Here is a 19,368-nt window from a genome sequence, read left to right on the forward strand (position 1 = left end):
GATAGCCATATATTAAATTTTCTAAATGAATTTAACCACATATTAGGTAGAAGTTACCACACAAGAAAAAAAAACCCTGCCAGCTTAGAAGTGTTCTTATGACAAAACAAATATTAGCCATAAATTGATAACAATCATAAACTGATGGCCCAAAGGTCTGGAACTTAGAAAAAAGTTCAGGGTCGTTCAAAGAAGATTCATCAAATCCAAAAGTGATGTGAAAAGTAAATTCCAAGAGCTTTCAAGATTTAAAAAAAATTGTAAAACAATAAACTAATCCTGAAGGCAAAAAACTTATTTTAGGAACTTCCACATAAAAACAGTAGACTTCCCCTCCCCCAAGTTAATATTGCATAAATCAATTATTAAAGGCAACCTTCCTCCTCAAACCTCAGCACTCTTCAGAATTGTCAAGCAGTCTGAAGAAAGCGATTCAATCCGATTCGACAAAAAAATCTTAGGGAGCCTCTGATCAACCCATAGATTAGGAATCAACATATAGACTCAACTACCACATAAGGAAAAGTAATCTACAGTACCCATACATGTTGGGGATTCAGTGGATGGTGGAGGTGGGGCAAGTCCGCAAAAGAAGCAATTCTCCACTGAAATCAAAACAAAGGTTTCCGAATTTATTATAAACTAAAATGTATTGCAGGATATAACTGGGATCATAGCAAAGAAAAAAAAATGAGAATTTTTTCATGATAGCACAAAAAGTTTACTTTTATGGAGCTTGGCAGAGGCCTAAGATCTAACATCACGCCAGGTGAAGATTGACTGATAGAGACGGTTCCTACTCAACATCACTAAGGTCTACAATACCATTCTAGCTGATGCGCTGTGAATAATGGCTTGAATCTTTTCATATTAAAGCAGAACAGGAAGCAATCTTAGTTAAGATAAATCGATTAAAATGAAGTTGAAATTTATATCCTCTAGAGTACAACTATCAAGATTATGAACAACTCAAAATATCTCATCGTTTATCAGACATATTTTAACTTGGAGGATAAATTCTTCTAGAAACGTTACATTAAAGTACAAAGGTAAGTATTCACAGATGACTCAAAACTAAGTAAATTAACTATTTGCGACTGTACAACGAACTTGGCATTCGAAAACAGCATTTCCGTTGCACACTAAACTGCAAAATTAAGCTCATTCCATAGAATTTTTGATGCAAAACCCTTGCAATAAAAATAAATGAAGCAATACGATGTACCAGCACAATAAGGAAGACAACCACAAAGCTATTTGGAATGACAACGATTCTAGTATCAATATCATCCAATTCTGTTAGCACTCTAATAAAGGAACTCAAAAGTCTCTTTAAAAAATCTTTCCAACCAACTGGGTAAGATAAAAATACAAGCAGGAATAATGAGAAGGAGGCGACAGATCTAGAAAAACTGCGAAAAAGAAATATACAAGATTCAATAGTCCAACCCCAAAAAATTTCCCGAAAAACCTAGTCCTAAAGATTTTATCAGACAGTTGGCAATCAGAATGGTACGAATGAGATACGGAACGACGAGTCTTCACAATTATTTACAACGTTTCCATCAAATTAACAATACAGAGAAACAATTCAACATTTTACAAGCCATGTACCCTTTTCAAGTTATTCAAAACGTTTCAAATTTCACCCACCAGGTAAGCTGTGGTGAGAAGGCTGATCCCATGCATTATGCTAACTATTACTTTACGATCTCCTATCATACGAAAATGAATCCCAACATTCCAATGTCCTCTCGCTGATAGTAGCGAGTCTTAAAATAGTCTAACAAGCAAATAAAGAATCAAAATAATAATAAAGAATAAAATAATAAGTTAACAACGACTTTAAATACAATCCTATGGAAACTGCTCCGAATAAAACTAACAGCAAAGAAAAATCATCTGTTAACTCACTCTTAAGACAATCATTTCATTTCCTCATTAAGACCACCATATAATTTACATTTATTACATATACTTCATTTTTAGAGCTTTAAAATCTATATGTCATATGAAATGTATTATAATATTTATTATTTGCTTAATTTATACCTGTTTCTCCGGAATTTCCGTATTTCCATTGTCGGAGATAACTTCAAATATTCAGTTTATTTTAAAATATAATAGGCTACTTTCAGATGTCTTTTAAATGTTACACTCTATAAGTGTTGCTTACTTCACCCAATTCTGGTTTTTTCATACAATGTCTTTAAAATACTGCATAATATTTTAATCTTATAAACAGTTGAAAACCTCTCCTCAATTATTTAGCACCTGTTATGCATTTTAAATACAACATCCCTTCACACAAAGGCAATATCAGTTACTAATGTGCTTCATATGGGTTTCTACATTATAACTATACCACTATACATTATAGTGGTGTCTATGTCTATGTAACAACTGTTGTAATTTTATGTCAAATTTTGGTTTCAATCGGTAAAAAGAAATACACCCGAAATGCAAATTCGATTTTCTAATATATATTAATCAATCTTCATGGATAGATCTTTCGTAATAATTATTCGTCAATGGCATGCTGTTAATACGATAACAATAGTATGGTTTCTTTACTAAGAAACACACAACTCATGTGCAGGACGTTGAAAATAAAAATCGAAGTCCTCGTGACTTTTACGGCTTTGCCCAAGATCCACACTATTATTAGAGAGAGAAGATACCACCCTTATTAAATATACGAGAAAGTGTCGTAGAGATCATTCCCAATGGTTCAGTTAGGCTATTTTCATGTCGCGTATTGAAGCAACACGTGGGCTTATAAATGCAAACACATTTTTCTACCTAATAACCTTGGGTTTTTTTATATACCCAGTTTCAATTAAATAATCTTAAGCATGACGAAACAGAAACGCCTGTAAATAACACAGTCAAAGATTTTCAGAATACTCTCCCAAAATATTTTCAAGATGTTATTCCACCGTCTGTCGTCAATAAAATTAATGACTGTATCAAAAGTCTTAACATTAACAAAGCCCCTGGCTTAAATGGTATTATTAATAAAGTAATTCGTAATCTCCCCCCTCGCCCCAAACCTTATTTCTAAGCTGCAAATTATCATTTTTAAAGTTATGGCCATTGGTCACTTTCCTACTAAATGGTAAACAGCTGTTGTAGCCCCTATTCTTAAACCAGGCAAAGATCCCATAAGCAAAATTGCTGAGCACATCATTTTGAACAGACTCAATAAATTTCTTGATGAAAATTATATCCTTTGTCTGGAACAATTTGGTTTCAAAAATAACCTTTCGACGACCCATCAATTTGTTAGGGTAGTTGAATACGTCGAAGAGGGTTTCGCTAACAATCAAAAGTCTGCCGTTGTTTTTCCTAGATATTCAGAAAGCCTATGACAAAGTTTTGCAAGATGGCCTTATTTACAAACTTTTTATATATAAAAACTCTCCATTACATTATAAAAATTATTATCTCCTATTTAAATAATAGAATCTTTTGTGTTCGCGTTAACAATAATCTTTCAAACATCAAACATATTAAAGCAGGCAATGTCCAAGGCTCCAAAATTGTCCTATCGTTTTTCACTCTACATTAATGATATTCCAAAACAATTCAAAACTATGCTTAGCATGGATGCTGACGACACTGCAATACTAGCCAGAAATAAAAATCCAAATTTCATTTCAATAGCTCTTACCAAACACCTCAAAACTCTTGAAGACAGGTTCATTAAATGGAAAATCGAAATTAATCCAAATATAACTGAAGCTATCATGTTCACTAAAACTCATGTTAATAAAGATTTTCGTTCCATTAAAATTAAAAACCAAATTATTCCGTGGTCTAAGGAATTACATGGAAACCCCACTTTATTTATATTAAAAATAAATTTCGAGTATCAACTCTTAAATTTTATCCCCCAATTTCTCGAAACTCCAAAATGAATAGGAAAAACAATATACGCATTTACACTGCCTATTTGCAATTTCGGTTCAAACTGAAAAACCAGTTAAAGTAGTTATAAAAGGCCTGCCGATAGACGCCACCTGCCAAGAAATTGAGGAGGAATTAACAAACAAGGATACAGAATAGCTAAATTTAACCAGTTTAGAAGATTTAGAACAAAAGCCCTCCTTCCAATTTTTCAAGTACATCTATTAAAATCAGCCAACTTAGCTAAAATTTACGAAGAAACAACCACCCTTTATATGAAAATAAAAATTGAAAAATTTATAAGAAGAACCATAAGCTAATGCTTTGCCCATACCAGCTCTAACTGCAGCATGCTATTAAAATCTGTAATCTGTGCAGAAAATCACGATTCTAGAACTTGCCCGGTAAAAAAAATGGAAATCCCCAAATCAAAAGCGCCAACTGTGGAGGACCACACACTGCTTCGTACAGAGGATGCCCCAAATTTCCGAAAATTAAGAATAGCAATGCAATAGAAAAAGGAAAATCATTTGCCTCATTATTTAAACAACAAATAGCCCACACTGACCCACCGCAAGAAGAAAACCACACCATACCACCAACAACAAAAACTCCACCCCAAGCAATAACCAGCTCTGATAGTCAAGAAATTACAGACATCTTCAAACTAATGAAACACCTGAAAATAATAATGCAAACCATCTCAAACATCAAAGATCTTTTAAGGTGTATGTACACACTTGAAACTTCGAAAATCGTTCAAAATATCGAATTTTTTTTTTATTGCTTAATAATGTTCTCTGATCCTTTAACTTTCAAACGATACCAAGACGTTGTCAATATTTGAAATATTTCTTGAGTTATAATTATTTTTCTTGAGGTGCTTTCATTAAAAACTCTAGTTACGTTTTTTTTTAACTCATTTTATAAAGAATGATATTTTTCCATTATGTTGCTTCATTCAAACAATCATAACTCAACAAGAAATTTACCAAATACAGTTATTTATACATCAAAATAATCTGTATGAAATAGCGGATGTTTTGTGCCTCAATCAAAGTTATATTTATAGAAATAAATTTTTAATAGCTGTTTAAAAGTTAAAATTAGAGAAAATCTCTTTTTCTATTCATCGTTGATGAAAAAATTGTTTAAAAAAACTATACATTTTTATAACATGTTTGAGGCAGACAACATGAAGACTAATATTAGGCATAATTTCCAACTAGAATTGTGTGTCTGTACAAATTAGAATTTAAGATATCATGTTTCAAAAAATAAGCTAATTAGCTCATTAAATATTATTTAATTAATAATTAGTGTAATATGGTTTTTTCTCACTGAAATGAGTTTAAACATATATTAATGACCTACTGTGAAAAAACTGGATTTTTAAAGTTAAAATTTAAAAATCTTCAAGTGTGTACGTACACCTTAAATAAACTTGACAAAGAAAATAATCCCTAAAATAAACTTTTCATCCTTGCAGCAGCACCCCAATTTAAACTTCATTCTACCTTTGAAAAAAGGAAAAGAAAATTCTGAGGCAAAAAAGGGGGGGGGGGAAGTTTCGAAACCGTCTGTCTGCGTCTATTAACAACTATTAAGTACCCTGGAATCTTCCAGCTCCTAACACCCTGCAAACATCTCCTCTGGACTGACTGATGGGAAATCGAATTGTTGACCAGTCACTTTTTTTTTTTAATAACCCTCCCACTATTAAGCAACTTTCCTATTATTTTATTTGACTGTTTTTTTTTATTTAACTGTATTTTTACTATTTTATCTTCTTATTTTTTTATTATTTTTTTTAAATTTAAATAACTTAAATTACTCAAACCCATTCTGCACTACATTATTAGGTTAAATCAGGTTTGTTATGTCACCTTCCAACAGCTCTTTTAAGGATCGGAGATTATAGGCTGATCGCCCAGGCTCTCCGTATAAACATTACTATTCCTGGCTATTTGTGCCCAGTTGTAACGTATGTATGTCCGGTTTGGGGATATTGTGCCAAGACTAATTTAAGAATTATTGAAATCCAACAAAACAATTTAAATAGAAGATTTTGTAATTGTTATTGGTACGTGCCGAACGCAAACATGTATAAAGCTCTCGACTATCCATCACTAAAGAAATTCATCAAAAAAAATTGCCACTAAATTTTTTCAGAATATCGACTCTCATAACGAAGCTATTCTTGCCATTCCCGAACACACTCCAAACGCACGTATTAAAAGACCCCTTTTATTACGTGCCCTTTATATTAAATATATCTTTAAGTATCTTAAAGATATTATTAGTATTAAATATATCTTTTTATATTAAAAGAATACTTTACCTCTCTTATTTTATTCAAATTTTTAATTTTTACTTAAATTTGTTCATATCATAAACTAATTGTCATAGCAGCATATTCCCAATCCTTGTTGCACCCACTATCGCATCCTAACAGCCAATGGAAACTTGAGCTTCATCATGCTCCTCTCACTACACTTCTCCTGCTAAAACTACATAAGCAACTGACTTGCACTTTTCGAAGATTATTGCATGAAACAAACACATCCAAGAACTAGAAAGCTGGTCCTCCAAATGGAAAATCGCAATAAATGACTCAAAAACAATAACAGTGCTTTTCACAAAGAAAAGGAAAACTACCCAAAATCTAATTAAAGTGAATAAAGTTGAAATTCCCTGGTCTCGGGAAGCTACCTCGGTGTACTATTAGGCAAAACCTGAACTTGGAATCCCCATCTTAACTATGTTAAAAATTCCGATAATTCAGATAACGTCCGTAAATTATATCCCCTAATTGCTAGGAATTCAGAAATGACTAGGGAAAATAAGTTGCTTGCTTATACAGCCATGGTAAGACTTGTCCTAACGTATGCCTGCCCAGTTTGGGCATACGCAGCAAAATCCAATATAAACATCATAGACAGGTGCCAAAATATAATCCTTAGACAAATAACAAAAGCGAGATGGTTCATGAGAAACGACGATATAAAACGAGCCCTCAACATCCCTTCCATAAAAGAATTCATCAAAAGGATTGCAGAAAAATTCCACGACATAATCCACATTGATAACGAAGCAATAAAAGATAGAAATTTATCAACCAAACAAAAATAGCAAAAGACCCGGATTGATTCTCCTATAACGTAATCAAATTTAACTTAATACTAATACTCACAAATCAACCTTCTCATCTCGACCACATTAATTTTAAATATTGAATTAAAAGTCAACCACAAAATTCCGCCTTTCTATCCCCTTATAGCAATAGCGCAAAGTTCTCATGAGCCATATCGTAATCCTTCATTGGTCAAAAACTTAAAGACAACACCTAAACCCCTGCACACCTCCCATACCAAGGCAAGATGCATCTCAGGAGGGGAAAAAAAATTACATCCTAGAAGCCTCGCTCCTCCTCTGGAAGATCGACCCGGATTGGATCTGCCTCCTGCCAAAGACCCAAGACTACATACACTCCACATCGAAACCAAGTTTCCACTCAACTCCAAGACTTCAACTCCAGCGAATCTACCAATCCAGAACTCGCCATCACTATTCGTGGGTAACAGCGCTTCGCGATGTGGATATCACAGAATCTTTCGTCTACGCTTTCGAAGATGATCACGCTACAGCCCCAGGAACTACCAAATCCAATAATGTCTATTCGCCGATGACACTGCCATCATGAGTACCGGTGAATCCATTAATATCATGGACGAGATCAATAGTTATCTGGATGAGCTCGGCAAATGGTGAATAAGGTGGAAGGTTAAGGTGAACACGGACAAGTGCCAGGCTGTCTACTTTATGCGAAAGAGAAACATCTGACCCACCAAAACTATTCAGAAGAAATATACAATGGAGTGAAAAAACAAAATATCTTGGAAAAACACTTGACCCGAAGACTAACATATAAAGAGCACATACACAACATAAGAAACAAAGTAAAAGCGAGCAAATCGAAATTATACCCTATGATGGAGAAAGGGTCCAGACTCTCTGAAAAATAAGTTGCTACTATACAAGACTATAATTAGGCTACGCGTCACCAGTATGGGGTGCGGCAGCCAAATCACCACATAAATAAACTAGAAACTACGGAAAATAGATTGACTAGAGAAGCACCGTGGTATGTAAGAAACAAATACAAGCAATAACAGAATACTTCAAAAAAATTAGAAAACTTTTTCCAACCACAATAACCAAGCAATAATAAATATCCCCAAATATGACCCAAAAAATCCTAGGAAAAAAAGAAGACCCCGTGCATTTATCCTTGGTGAGTAGCCGCAAAAGGAAAATGATAAATGGCCGTACATGCCCTTATCAGGACTAACAAGGAAAGTCATGATCATTAACCCTGCAGCGCCCTTGCAAAGCCAGACGAAATCGACGAAGACGTACTAAAACGACAGGTAAAATAGAAAATTAAGTAATTTCCCATTCTTAAAATTTATATTATTTTAATTATTCTTGTTTTTATTTAAATAATAATTCCCTTACAGATTCAACAGCAGACAAGTATTACAATATTTAGGCTTAAATCGTTCTCTAAATCAGGTTAAAAAAAATTATAAGGTCTCGGAGATTAAGGACCATTGAGTCTAGGCACTCCGCCAAAACAAGCATCACGTTGTCGTATGATCCCGCTAACTACTGAAAGCAAGGTTCTATGCAAGTTTTTCATTTACCGGAGATCAAGCTCCAAACGAGGGGCTAGGCGCTCTTCAAACATGTCATTGTCTAATAATCTTGTTATATATATGTGTGGTACCAGGTATCTCACTTCCCGTTATTGAACGATTATTTCCCTCTGACCTCATTTACTTCCACTAAGTAGCGAATCTGCTGGCGGAAACAAGAGCGACGTGCAGTTAACACCTAGACGAGGCGAGATGATTAAAACGTGTTTAAAAAAACGAAGACGAAACATTATGACGTATTGTTAAAAAAAGAACTTGTTAGGACTGAACTTAATTATCCACTCCATCTTGTAAAGTAGTCATCATCATTTGTTCATCATTAACCTAATTTTATTGGCATTCATTAAATTCTAAAATATCATCTGGACTTGTCATTGCTTGGCCATCACACCCCCACAATTTTAAGATGAAACGAAAGTAGATTTACAAATCAAAATTCCTGTGGATACGCCAGTTTCCATCAACCAATTTTTAGGAAATGGATGTAATATTTATTTTTTTATAAGATAATTGTCTTAAATGATATTCAAGAAATAAGCATTGAGGAATTGTAAAACGGAAAAAATAAAGATACTGCACAGATTTATTTTCTACCCTGTAGGAGATCGTTGAAATAGAAAGAGGATACGAGAATTTATTGGTTTTAATTTTGCAACCAATAGTAGCGATTTGAAAAGTCAGAGTGAATGATTCATTTTCGCTGAACGAAATCATCACGATATGTAATATATTAAATATTCCATTTGATGTCTTGAAGCCGGAAGTATCCAAAAGAATTCTATCCTTTTTTTTTTTTGAGAATTTGAATCTTTAACGGAGAAGCATAGGCTTTGTGTCTGATAGCTCGGATGTTGACAACAGTCTACAGCTAATAACGGCGAAAGAATAGCAAAAGCGATTCATCGGTGCAATGTAAAAGTATAAATAAAATTGATTCCTCCATGCATTGGTGAAAAAAAGATTTATGATATGCAATTTGACAATAATTATAGAAGCTCTGTCAGTCAAAATATTGGTATAAATTATTCTGATATCGAAGGTACCATTTCTAAATTTAATGCAGAACCTCATGAAAGTATAGGTAAACATTTCCCAATTGTTCAGTCCGATAGACCTTCAAAAATTTATTTTCGCTAAAAGGTCAATCACTCGGTGGGAAAGCTGCGGTTTTTGTAAAAACGGAACCGGAAATTAATTCATTGCAAAATTTGAAACGAGCATTAATTGATGAATTTTCTTTTGAGATGAATTTAGCTAACTTGCATAAACTCTTGAGTAAAAAAAAAAAAAAAAAGAGAGAAAGAGAGAGAGAGAGAGAGAGATTTTGAATCTGATCCACAATATATTTTGAAAATGAAAGTTATGTAGCTCTGGGAAAATTGAAGATGCTGCTTATGCTGCTGCATTATGTGATTAAAAAGGTATAAATGATAGGGAAGAAAATAAAATTTTATACAGATTGTAAGAATTTATCTGAATTTAAAGAAAAAACTTAAAATTTTTTTAAGTAATAAAGAGTGATTATGCAAAAAATAAAGGTGCTTTCGACAAAACCAAAACAAGATATGATTTTAATCCTAGATTTAATACTTTTGATAAATTAAAACCAAAACAAGAGGATGATAGATTTAACTCTAAAAACGAAAGTGCAAATAAAATTTGTTTTAATTGCGGAGACCCAAATCATATCTCACGATTTTGTATACATAAGGACAAGGGATTTAAACGTTTTGGATGTGGCGCCTTCGGCCATTAAGCTACAGAATATGTTAAAGTAAATCCTAAACCAGAAGTGGCTACTTTGGAAATTAATTTCAAACCAAGGCTTCACAATAAAATATGATTGAAAATATAAGCGTTAATTCACTTATTGATACTGGAAACAAGTGACATTGCTTCGTAAATCAGTGTTTGATAAATTAAATGTGTGTGAATTTATTGGTATGAATGTATTAATACACATTGAAACGGTAATTCGTGAAAATTAAATAATAATAAAGAAAAACTTCAGTGTGTAGAGGAAATTAACACATTATCCGTCCTACCAATTGATGTAACTCCTGACGAAGTTGAACTAAATATTGAACCTGACATTCCAAATATTTTTAAAGATAGGATACGACAATCAATTTTAAATTACGCACCACATAAAGTTAAAACAACAGGTGTTGAATTCAACATTTTGGTAAAAACTAATGAACCTAACCTAAATCGCATCAGCCTCGTAGATTAACGTTTTCAGAGGAAAAAATTGTCCAAACTAAGTGGTTGGAACAAGGAATTGTAGAACCATGCTCTTCAGAACACAGTAGCCCAGTGCTCAGAAGGAAAAATGGAACCCCGAGTTTGCATCGATTATAGGAGATTAAATAAAGTCGTTGTTAAGGATAGATTCCCCTTTCCATTAATCGAGGATATTTTAGACAAGTTGCAAGGATCTCGCGTCTTTTGCACTATCGATCTTAAGAACGTATTCTTCCACGTTGATGTAAACAAATATAGTAGAAAACATGCCCCATTCGTCACCCATGAAGGCCAATATCAATTTCGTAAAGTCCCTTTTTGATTATGTAATTCTCCAGCCGTGTTTCAAAGGTACATTAATCCCATTTTTCGACTTTTGATTAAAGATGGTTTTGTTTTCCTGTATATGGATGATATCGTAATTTTATCTTCATCATTTGAAGAAGAAATCGAACGTGTTCTAAGCATTGCTAGTGAATATGGACTAGAGATCAACTTTAACAAATCTCACTTTTTGAAGAATTTTGATTTTTTGGGGCATGTCATTGAAGGCGGTAAAATCTTCCCATCTACTTTAAAAACTAAAGCTGTCCTTAATTTTTCTGAACCAACAAATTTAAAACAAGTTCAAAGTTTTTTTTTAGGACTGACAGCGTATTTCCAAAAATTTATCCCAAAATACTCCACTATTGCTAGATCATTATGTAATCGCTTGAAAAAAGACTGAAATTTTAAATTTGGTGAAGAGGAAAGAAACTCATTTAACCAGTTAAAATTACTATTAGCTGAAAAACCCGTCTTAAGAATCTATAACCCTAATTACGAAACTGAATTGCATACCGACGTCAGCTTAGATGGATACGGAACTATTTTAATGCAGAAATCCCCTAATGATAAAAACTTTCATCCAAACTATTACATGAGTAGGAAGACAACAGATGTTGAAAAGAAATATTCTAGCTAAGAACTTGAAGCTCTTGCTATTATTGAGGCAATAAAGAAATTTCGTTTTTACCTATTGGGAATTCCATTCAAAACAAGAACAGACTGCTCTGCGCTTGAAAAAACTATGCAAAAAGAGATTTTTCAACTCGCGTTGTAGTTGGCTTTATTGCTGGAAGAATTTAATTATGTCATTGAGCATCGTTCCAGTACACGAATGGCTCATGTTGATGCCCTGGGTAGATCTCCTGTAAGCTTATTTTGTATCTAATTTGATAACATCTTACCAAGATTAAAATCAGCTCAAGGTAATGACAAATAAAAGCAATAAAAGAATTATCAAAAATTTCTGCTTAAGAAGATTATTACGAATTTTGTATAAATTTGCTGAGACCAGTTACACCCGACAGCATGCAAACCGAAATTAAAAGAAATTCACATGAAATAGGACATAAAGGAGTTTCTCGGTGTACTTAACTCCGCTAAGACTATTATTACATTCCTAAACTTAGACAGAAAGAGAATATCATATCCAGTTGTGTCCATTGTATCCTGATAAACCATAAAAGAGGAAAGAAGGAGGGTCTTCTGCACCCGTTACATAAAGAAGACATGCCATTACACACCTATCATATTGATCATCTCGGGCCTTTGAAAAGTATGCATAAAAATTCTAAACATGTTTCGGTTATCATTGACGCATTTACTAAGTTTGTATGGATTTATCCTACAAGTAATATAAAAAAATTAAAGTCAATTCCTACTTTTGCAAGAATTGAACTCTCATTCTTCACTTTCACGTGAAAAATGCTGAAATCCTTGCATTTTACCGATTGAGCTACTGCCTGTTGATTTCAATTTTCATTACAAACTGCTAAAACTCTTATTTAAAGTATTAAAAATTAATTAAATTTAATAATTAATCAATTAATATTTGAAAAAAACTGTATTAACATCAAATGTCACCCACTACAAGTTTTAAAAAATGTATTTGAACTTGAATGGATGAATAAAAAGTATTTTAATAACGATTGAAAATTTGAACAAGATATATACAGGGAGAGTGTGAACTAATAGAAATTGAAAAAGCACACCATCAGCTGAAGTAATAGCAAAGTTTTGCCGATTATTGTGCCAAAGAAAAAAATAAAACATTTAATCACAACTGACCTGCCAAGAGCAAACAGACACATCAGACCATCATATCGATTCTTTCAAAATTATCTTTGGAAAATCCAAACAAGTGGTATAAGTTTACAAATGGACTGCAGCAAACGATAAATTCCACCTATCAACTAAGTATCGACACCAAACCTTTTGAATTGCTTTTTGGTACCAAGATGAATACTGGATGCTTAGATAAGCTCAAAGAAATGGTCGAATCTGAATTTCAGGCCAATTTTGAAGTCCAAAAAGAACTGAGGAAGCATGCAAGGCAGAAAATCTTCAAAATTCAAGACGAAGACCGGAAGACGTACAGTCTAAGAAAATGGGAACCAAAACTTTATAGAGTTGGAGATCTTGTTGCCATCAAAAGAACTCAGTTTGGACCACACCTGAATCTTAAGCCGAAGTATCTTGGAACCTACAGTATCACTAGAGCAAAGAAAAAAAAAAAAAAAAAGGAAATACCTGTGACGTTATCAAAGAGGGAAACCACGAAGGACCCAACTTTACAACAACATGTGCCGAATACTTGTTCATCATCAACCTAATTTTATTATCATTCATTAAATTTCAAAATATCATCTAGATTTATTATAGTTTGGCCATCACTCCCCCCCCCACACACACACATTATATAGATATCTAATATATAAAAATCTCGTATCACGGTGTTTGCGTTCGTACTCCTTCAAAACGGTTAGACCGATTTTTATGAAATTTTTTTATGTGTATTTGGTAGGTATGGAATAGGTCAAAGTACATTTCAGAACGCTAGGTAATTAGCGTGTCCCTATCCAAATATTTTTCTATTTTTTTGACAAATTTTTTTTTGTATTTTTTCATTTGGCATCAAAAATACATATAACCCCAAATTTTCATCCTCCTACCCCCACCCTCTCATTTTTTAATCGCGAATTTAATATTTTTGTATGAACTATATCCAAATAATTAACCCGTCGTTAATAAAGCTCAATGCGTTTGTGTGTGTGTTGGCGCTCTATCGAACATACCGTTTTACCTACAGCTGCCAAATTTGGCATGTTTATACCTTGGAGGCCGTATATGTGCACCTCGGAGCAATTTTTAAATAGAATTTTAATTAAAAATCAATCGAAATTTCAGCGTTTTTTCCGCTATAAGTTCCGAAAATATTACAGCACAAAATTGATTTTTGTATCAAGTTACAGTTCAAAAAATTATCTTTTTAATGATACCAATGCTTTAACCTATAAAAAATTCTTTTGTTTGTTTGTTTGAATGAAGGGGATTAACCCTACACTGCATCATGTTGCCATTTGGCTACACTGGCGATTTGTCATCTTCATGACCAGAAAAATGTAGCCATGAGGCAACACTGTGCATTAAAAGTAAGTTTGGACTTCTTTGATTCAGTTATCACCATTTATTCTCAATAGATGGCGGTAGGTGTCCGTGGATAACAGTAAATGGAGACATAGCAGTAGACTTTTGCAATCACATAAATGGCCATATTTTGAAATTTTTATTTACTATTAAATGTTTTCCTAGGTCCATTAAAAAAATCATATGCATAAAATGAACTATTAAAATTCGTTTATTAGGCTTTTTATGATAAAGCGAATATTTAAAAAAAATTTAAGCCACAATATGTATCTGTAGCCATTTGGCAACATCATGCAGGAAGGATGCGATGAACAATTCAACTCAACACTGTAGTTCAGAAAGCATGTGCTTTGTTTATACTACTTATGTTACATTTTGTCTTTCTTTTTTGTCTTTGCAGTTTTAATTATGAGTTTTGTGATATAATTAGAAGCAATTTATTTTTTCTTTGAAATTCTATAAGCTAGAATAATGGAAGAGCATAGGTCTGTTTACTTTGTTGATACAGATGGTAAAAAGAAATTATTGACAGATGAAATATGGAATGCTCTTTCGAGTGGAAGCGATGATGATTTTGATGATAGCGATGAAGATCCTACATTTAATCCTAATGTTCTCTTCAATAGAAATTCAGAAGATATTTCTGACAATAACAATGATTCTGAATCATCTGAAAATGAAGTGAATATTCAAAACGAAAGTTCGACTTCAGGTAACAAGACATTAGAGGAAAAAAGTAAGAAAGTTAAAAAGGAAAAAATTAAACTTGTATGGAAGAAAAAGTCTTTGCAAGTAAATCCTGAAATCATAACTTTCAGTGGAGATACACAGTTACCTCAAAATATTTTGAATTTGGAAACACCTTATGAGTTTTTTTCATATTTTTTTCATCCGGATCTCATAACTTTTATTTCTGAACAAACTATTCTATATAGTGTACAACAGACACCTGAGAAACCTCTGAATGTAACATCATCTGATATAAGAAAATATTTGGGAATTTGTATATTGAGTTCTGTATCAAGTGTTAAAGATTTTAGATTGTACTGGAATCCTGCTGTTGGAATATCTCTCATTCAAAATTCTATGCCCGTTAACGAATTTGAAAAAATAAGAAGATATCTTCATTTCAATGACAATAATGCATTTTCAACTGATTTGCAAGGAGGCCAGGATAAGTTTTTCAAACTGAGACCTTTGATTGATGAACTTCAAAAATCTTTCCTTTCCATTCCTATGGAAGAATCTTTATGTGTCGATGAACAAATGTGTGCTACTAAAGCTAGACACCATTTAAAACAGTATATGCCTGACAAGCCCCATAAATACGGTTACAAACTCTTCATTTTGAGTGGAGTATCCGGATTTGCATACAATTTCGAGATTTATGGTGGCAAAGAACTTGATGTTGCTAATATACTTCAAGAGCCTGATTTAGGAGCTAGTAGTAATGTAGTTATTAGATTAACTCGTCCTGTTCAAGAAAATGTTAATCACAAACTTTACTTTGACAATTATTACACTTCTATTCCTCTGCAAGTATATTTGAAGAAAAAGGGAATTTTATCTCTTGGAACTATTAGAAGAAATAGAATTCCAGACTGCAAACTTCCAACTGAAAGGGAGCTGAAGTTACAAGTTCGTGGATCCATCACTGAATTTGTGGCTGAATATGATGGCTGTGAACTGTCAAATGTATCATGGAAAGACAATAAAACTGTCACAATGCTCTCTACATTTGCTGGTACAAACCCGGTAAGTGAAGTACAGCGCTTTGACAGGAAACAAAAATGTCATGTAAAAGTAAATTGCCCTTACGTTATAAAAACTTACAACAAGCACATGGGAGGTGTGGACTTACTTGACAGTTTGATTGGAAGGTATAAAATAATAATGCGAAGCAAAAAGTGGTATTTTCGGTTGTTTTATCATTTATTAGACCTGACGATTATCAATGCTTGGTTGCTGTATAAGAGAGTGCACAAACAAAAGCGTAACAGTGAAAAGCCTATGAAACTTGTTACTTTTAGATTGCAGTTAGCAGAAACTTTGTGCTTACATGGACAAGTAAAATCACTAAAAAGAGGGAGACCATCAAGTGCAGAGGAAACAGTTGGAAAACAATCAAAAAAAGCTTGTCGAAAAGAGCCTCCAAAAGATATTAGATTTGACAGAATTGATCACTGGCCAGAGCATTCTACAAATAAACAACGATGTAAAATGTTGAATTGTAAAGGATTTACAAGAGTACAGTGCATGAAATGCTCAATTCCTCTATGTTTTTATAAAGAGAAGAACTGTTTTAGAGACTATCATTTACAGTAATTTTTCTCTCTGGAATGCATGGTGTAGCCATTTGGCACAGTTTGTTTTTTTATTTTTTATGCTTAACTGCATGATGTTGCCACTTGGCAACAAACTAACATTTAATTAAAAAATAATGAAAATTTAGACTTAATTTTTTTAAAATATTTTTTCATGTTTTATCATTACACTCTATTACATATATATTTTTTTCAAGGAAAAATAAAAAATCATGCAGTGTAGGGTTAAGAGATTTTTGGCTACAAAGGCTGTAATCCCAAATTAAGTTATTTTTAACGAATTTTTAAAGAAATATTTTAACCATATTTTTCAACATTATATTTCGCACAAAATAAAAATAAAATTTAAGTTGCAGGAGCACGTTACGTGTGCATAGGACGTGCACAATCATGTAATTAAAAAAATTACGGTGTAACAAATGTAAATATCTAGCTGTTAATGTTATTCAAGAAATAAAGTTGCCTTTCTCGTTAATTTATGGTAAGATGGAGAAGGAAGCAGGATACGTGCAACTTGCAAATACGTGCAATCAAAAGACAAATGATTTCACTTCGAAATACAATCGAAGTTGCAGATGAACCATAAATCACTAAATAATTATAACATAAAAAATTATACCTTCTGTTATAGATTTTTTTTTAAAAAAGGAAATGCTATGATATTTTTTTTAGAAAACTTATTTTAAGAAATTGATGGGATAACTACTTTTGAGACAAGACATATCTACACCTATCACACGTGTTACATATCTTAAAAATATGTTTAAAGACTAAGTCTTTAGATATATATTTTTAACTAAGGTAATCGGGAAGTCATGCGATCATTTTTTCCTTATCTAGTGGGAGTGTCTGCTTGATCTCAAATGGTGTTATGTATGATACTTGTAAAAACTCCAAGACCAAACCCAAATATTTGATGAGAAATTGACTGAAATGCAAATTGTCTTGTTAATTATGCCACCTGTAATTCTCCAGTTATAAAAACCTAGTAGTGAAAGGAGGCGGTCCAGATCGCACAGGAAGTAGAGAAAAGGGATCGATAGCTATAATTTAGCCGAAAGAAGGAGAAAAAGGAAAAAAGAAGATTAACTTTAATCGGCGAGAAATCCTGTAAAACTCAAGATTGGAGAAATAAATCTATTTATACAAATTAGCAGTGATAAATAGCATTAAGGAATTAAAAAAGAACTGGTAAATAATGAACTCTTTAAAGATGAATTAACGCTTACTTTTAACGACCTTTTAAAGTAAACCCAAAAGGTAAAAATTTATAGAATTGAAAACCTAAAAATCGATTCTGCCTTACAACAATTAAAGGAACAGAGTGAAATGCTAACCAATAGCGAAATGAAACATTTAATGAAATTGCCTAAACGGGTGAACTGTATAATAGGGTGGAACGAAAAAATCAGTTTGATTTTTAATTTGTAATAGCGCAGAAAAGTTGCCTTTTGGTGTAGATAAAAAAGTATAAATATGAAAAATATTGGAGTAGGTTTTAAGATGCCGTAAGGACGTTAAAGTTTCATAAAATTGAAATTTTTACTAAGTTCTTTACGAAATAATCAACTTTTGATTTTTAATTTGTAATAGCATGAAACAGTTCCCTTTTGGTTTAGATAACATAAATAAAGATTATAAAAAATATTAGAGTATATCTTGAGGTGCCGTAAGGCCGTTAAAGTTTCATAAAAACACTTTTTGCAACATTTTAAGAATTTTTGCGTGCCCCGATTATGAAATGAAAAGAATTCGCTAGGCATTGTCATATGAATAAAAGTATAAAAACAGTTTTATAATTGCACTGGCATGACACCGAGTCATTGCCGGAGCAGTTGTTGAGGTAAGGCGGAGATTTGTCTGCACCCGTTGACAAGGACAGAACTGGCTTCAAATCAGTAGCTTTGCCGAGTTTAGCAGAGTTGGCGTCTCCCCTCCGTCTATTTTGTAACTGATTTGTTAGTTTGTGCTTGTGTGCTTTGCTGTGAGTAAAAATGGTGCAGTCTAAGTTAGTGAAGACAAGATAAATATCGGAGAGTTCTATTTTTGGGTCATTTAGTTATTTGCTTGAAGGTGAACTCATTACTCACGATTCTAGTGCTATTATTATATTACACATAATCTCAAGATTGCTTCACTGACGGATCTTTCTGTAAGCAAAATATGACACTTAAGTTCCAATAATAGAATAAATAGGGTCAAGAGCTTCTATTCCCGTTGCTTCTAGCAAAAGAATTTCACAAACGTTAAACGTTTATGCTAAATACAAGAATTTATTAAAGTCTGAAAGCAGAAAATGTTCAGATAAGTTTGATTCCAACTTCACAGAATTTAGAGAAGACGTTTATTTGATATTGCTAACTTGTATAAAAGAAAAAAAAGTGCCAGTTATGGAATAAAAGACTAAACGATCAATGTTCCAACAGGAAAATGGTAATAGGCAGTATTGATATTGCTACTACAAGCGCTTTGAGGAAGAGTAAAGAACTACAGAGAATAGTTGTTTAATCAATAGCGGGCAAAAAATACTAGTGCATCAGAAACGATTACTGGCGACAATGACAACGCTGAAGAACAACGGTGTTTTTTAACAAAAAGAGGCAAGCCAACCAGATCCATCAAATAGGCAAGAAGAGATAAAACTACGAAGTGCCTGTGCGGTTTAATATTAAGTTAATACTTTATACAGAAGGCATCTGAAC

At 32.9% G+C, this 19,368-nt stretch overlaps 1 protein-coding gene across 1 annotated transcript; it reads left to right on the forward strand.

Annotated features, from left to right (window-relative positions):
- The first annotated feature begins 14,813 nt into the window (after positions 1-14,813).
- On the forward strand, positions 14,814-16,667 carry LOC129962491 (piggyBac transposable element-derived protein 2-like). The gene is made up of 2 exons (XM_056076235.1): positions 14,814-15,172; positions 15,278-16,667. Exons 1-2 carry the CDS (start codon positions 14,814-14,816, stop codon positions 16,665-16,667), a joined length of 1,749 nt encoding a protein of 582 aa, XP_055932210.1.
- The last annotated feature ends 2,701 nt before the right edge of the window (positions 16,668-19,368 follow it).

This window comes from Argiope bruennichi, chromosome 1 (assembly GCF_947563725.1).
Source record: "Argiope bruennichi chromosome 1, qqArgBrue1.1, whole genome shotgun sequence".
In the NCBI taxonomy this organism is placed as follows: Eukaryota; Metazoa; Arthropoda; class Arachnida; order Araneae; family Araneidae; genus Argiope; species Argiope bruennichi.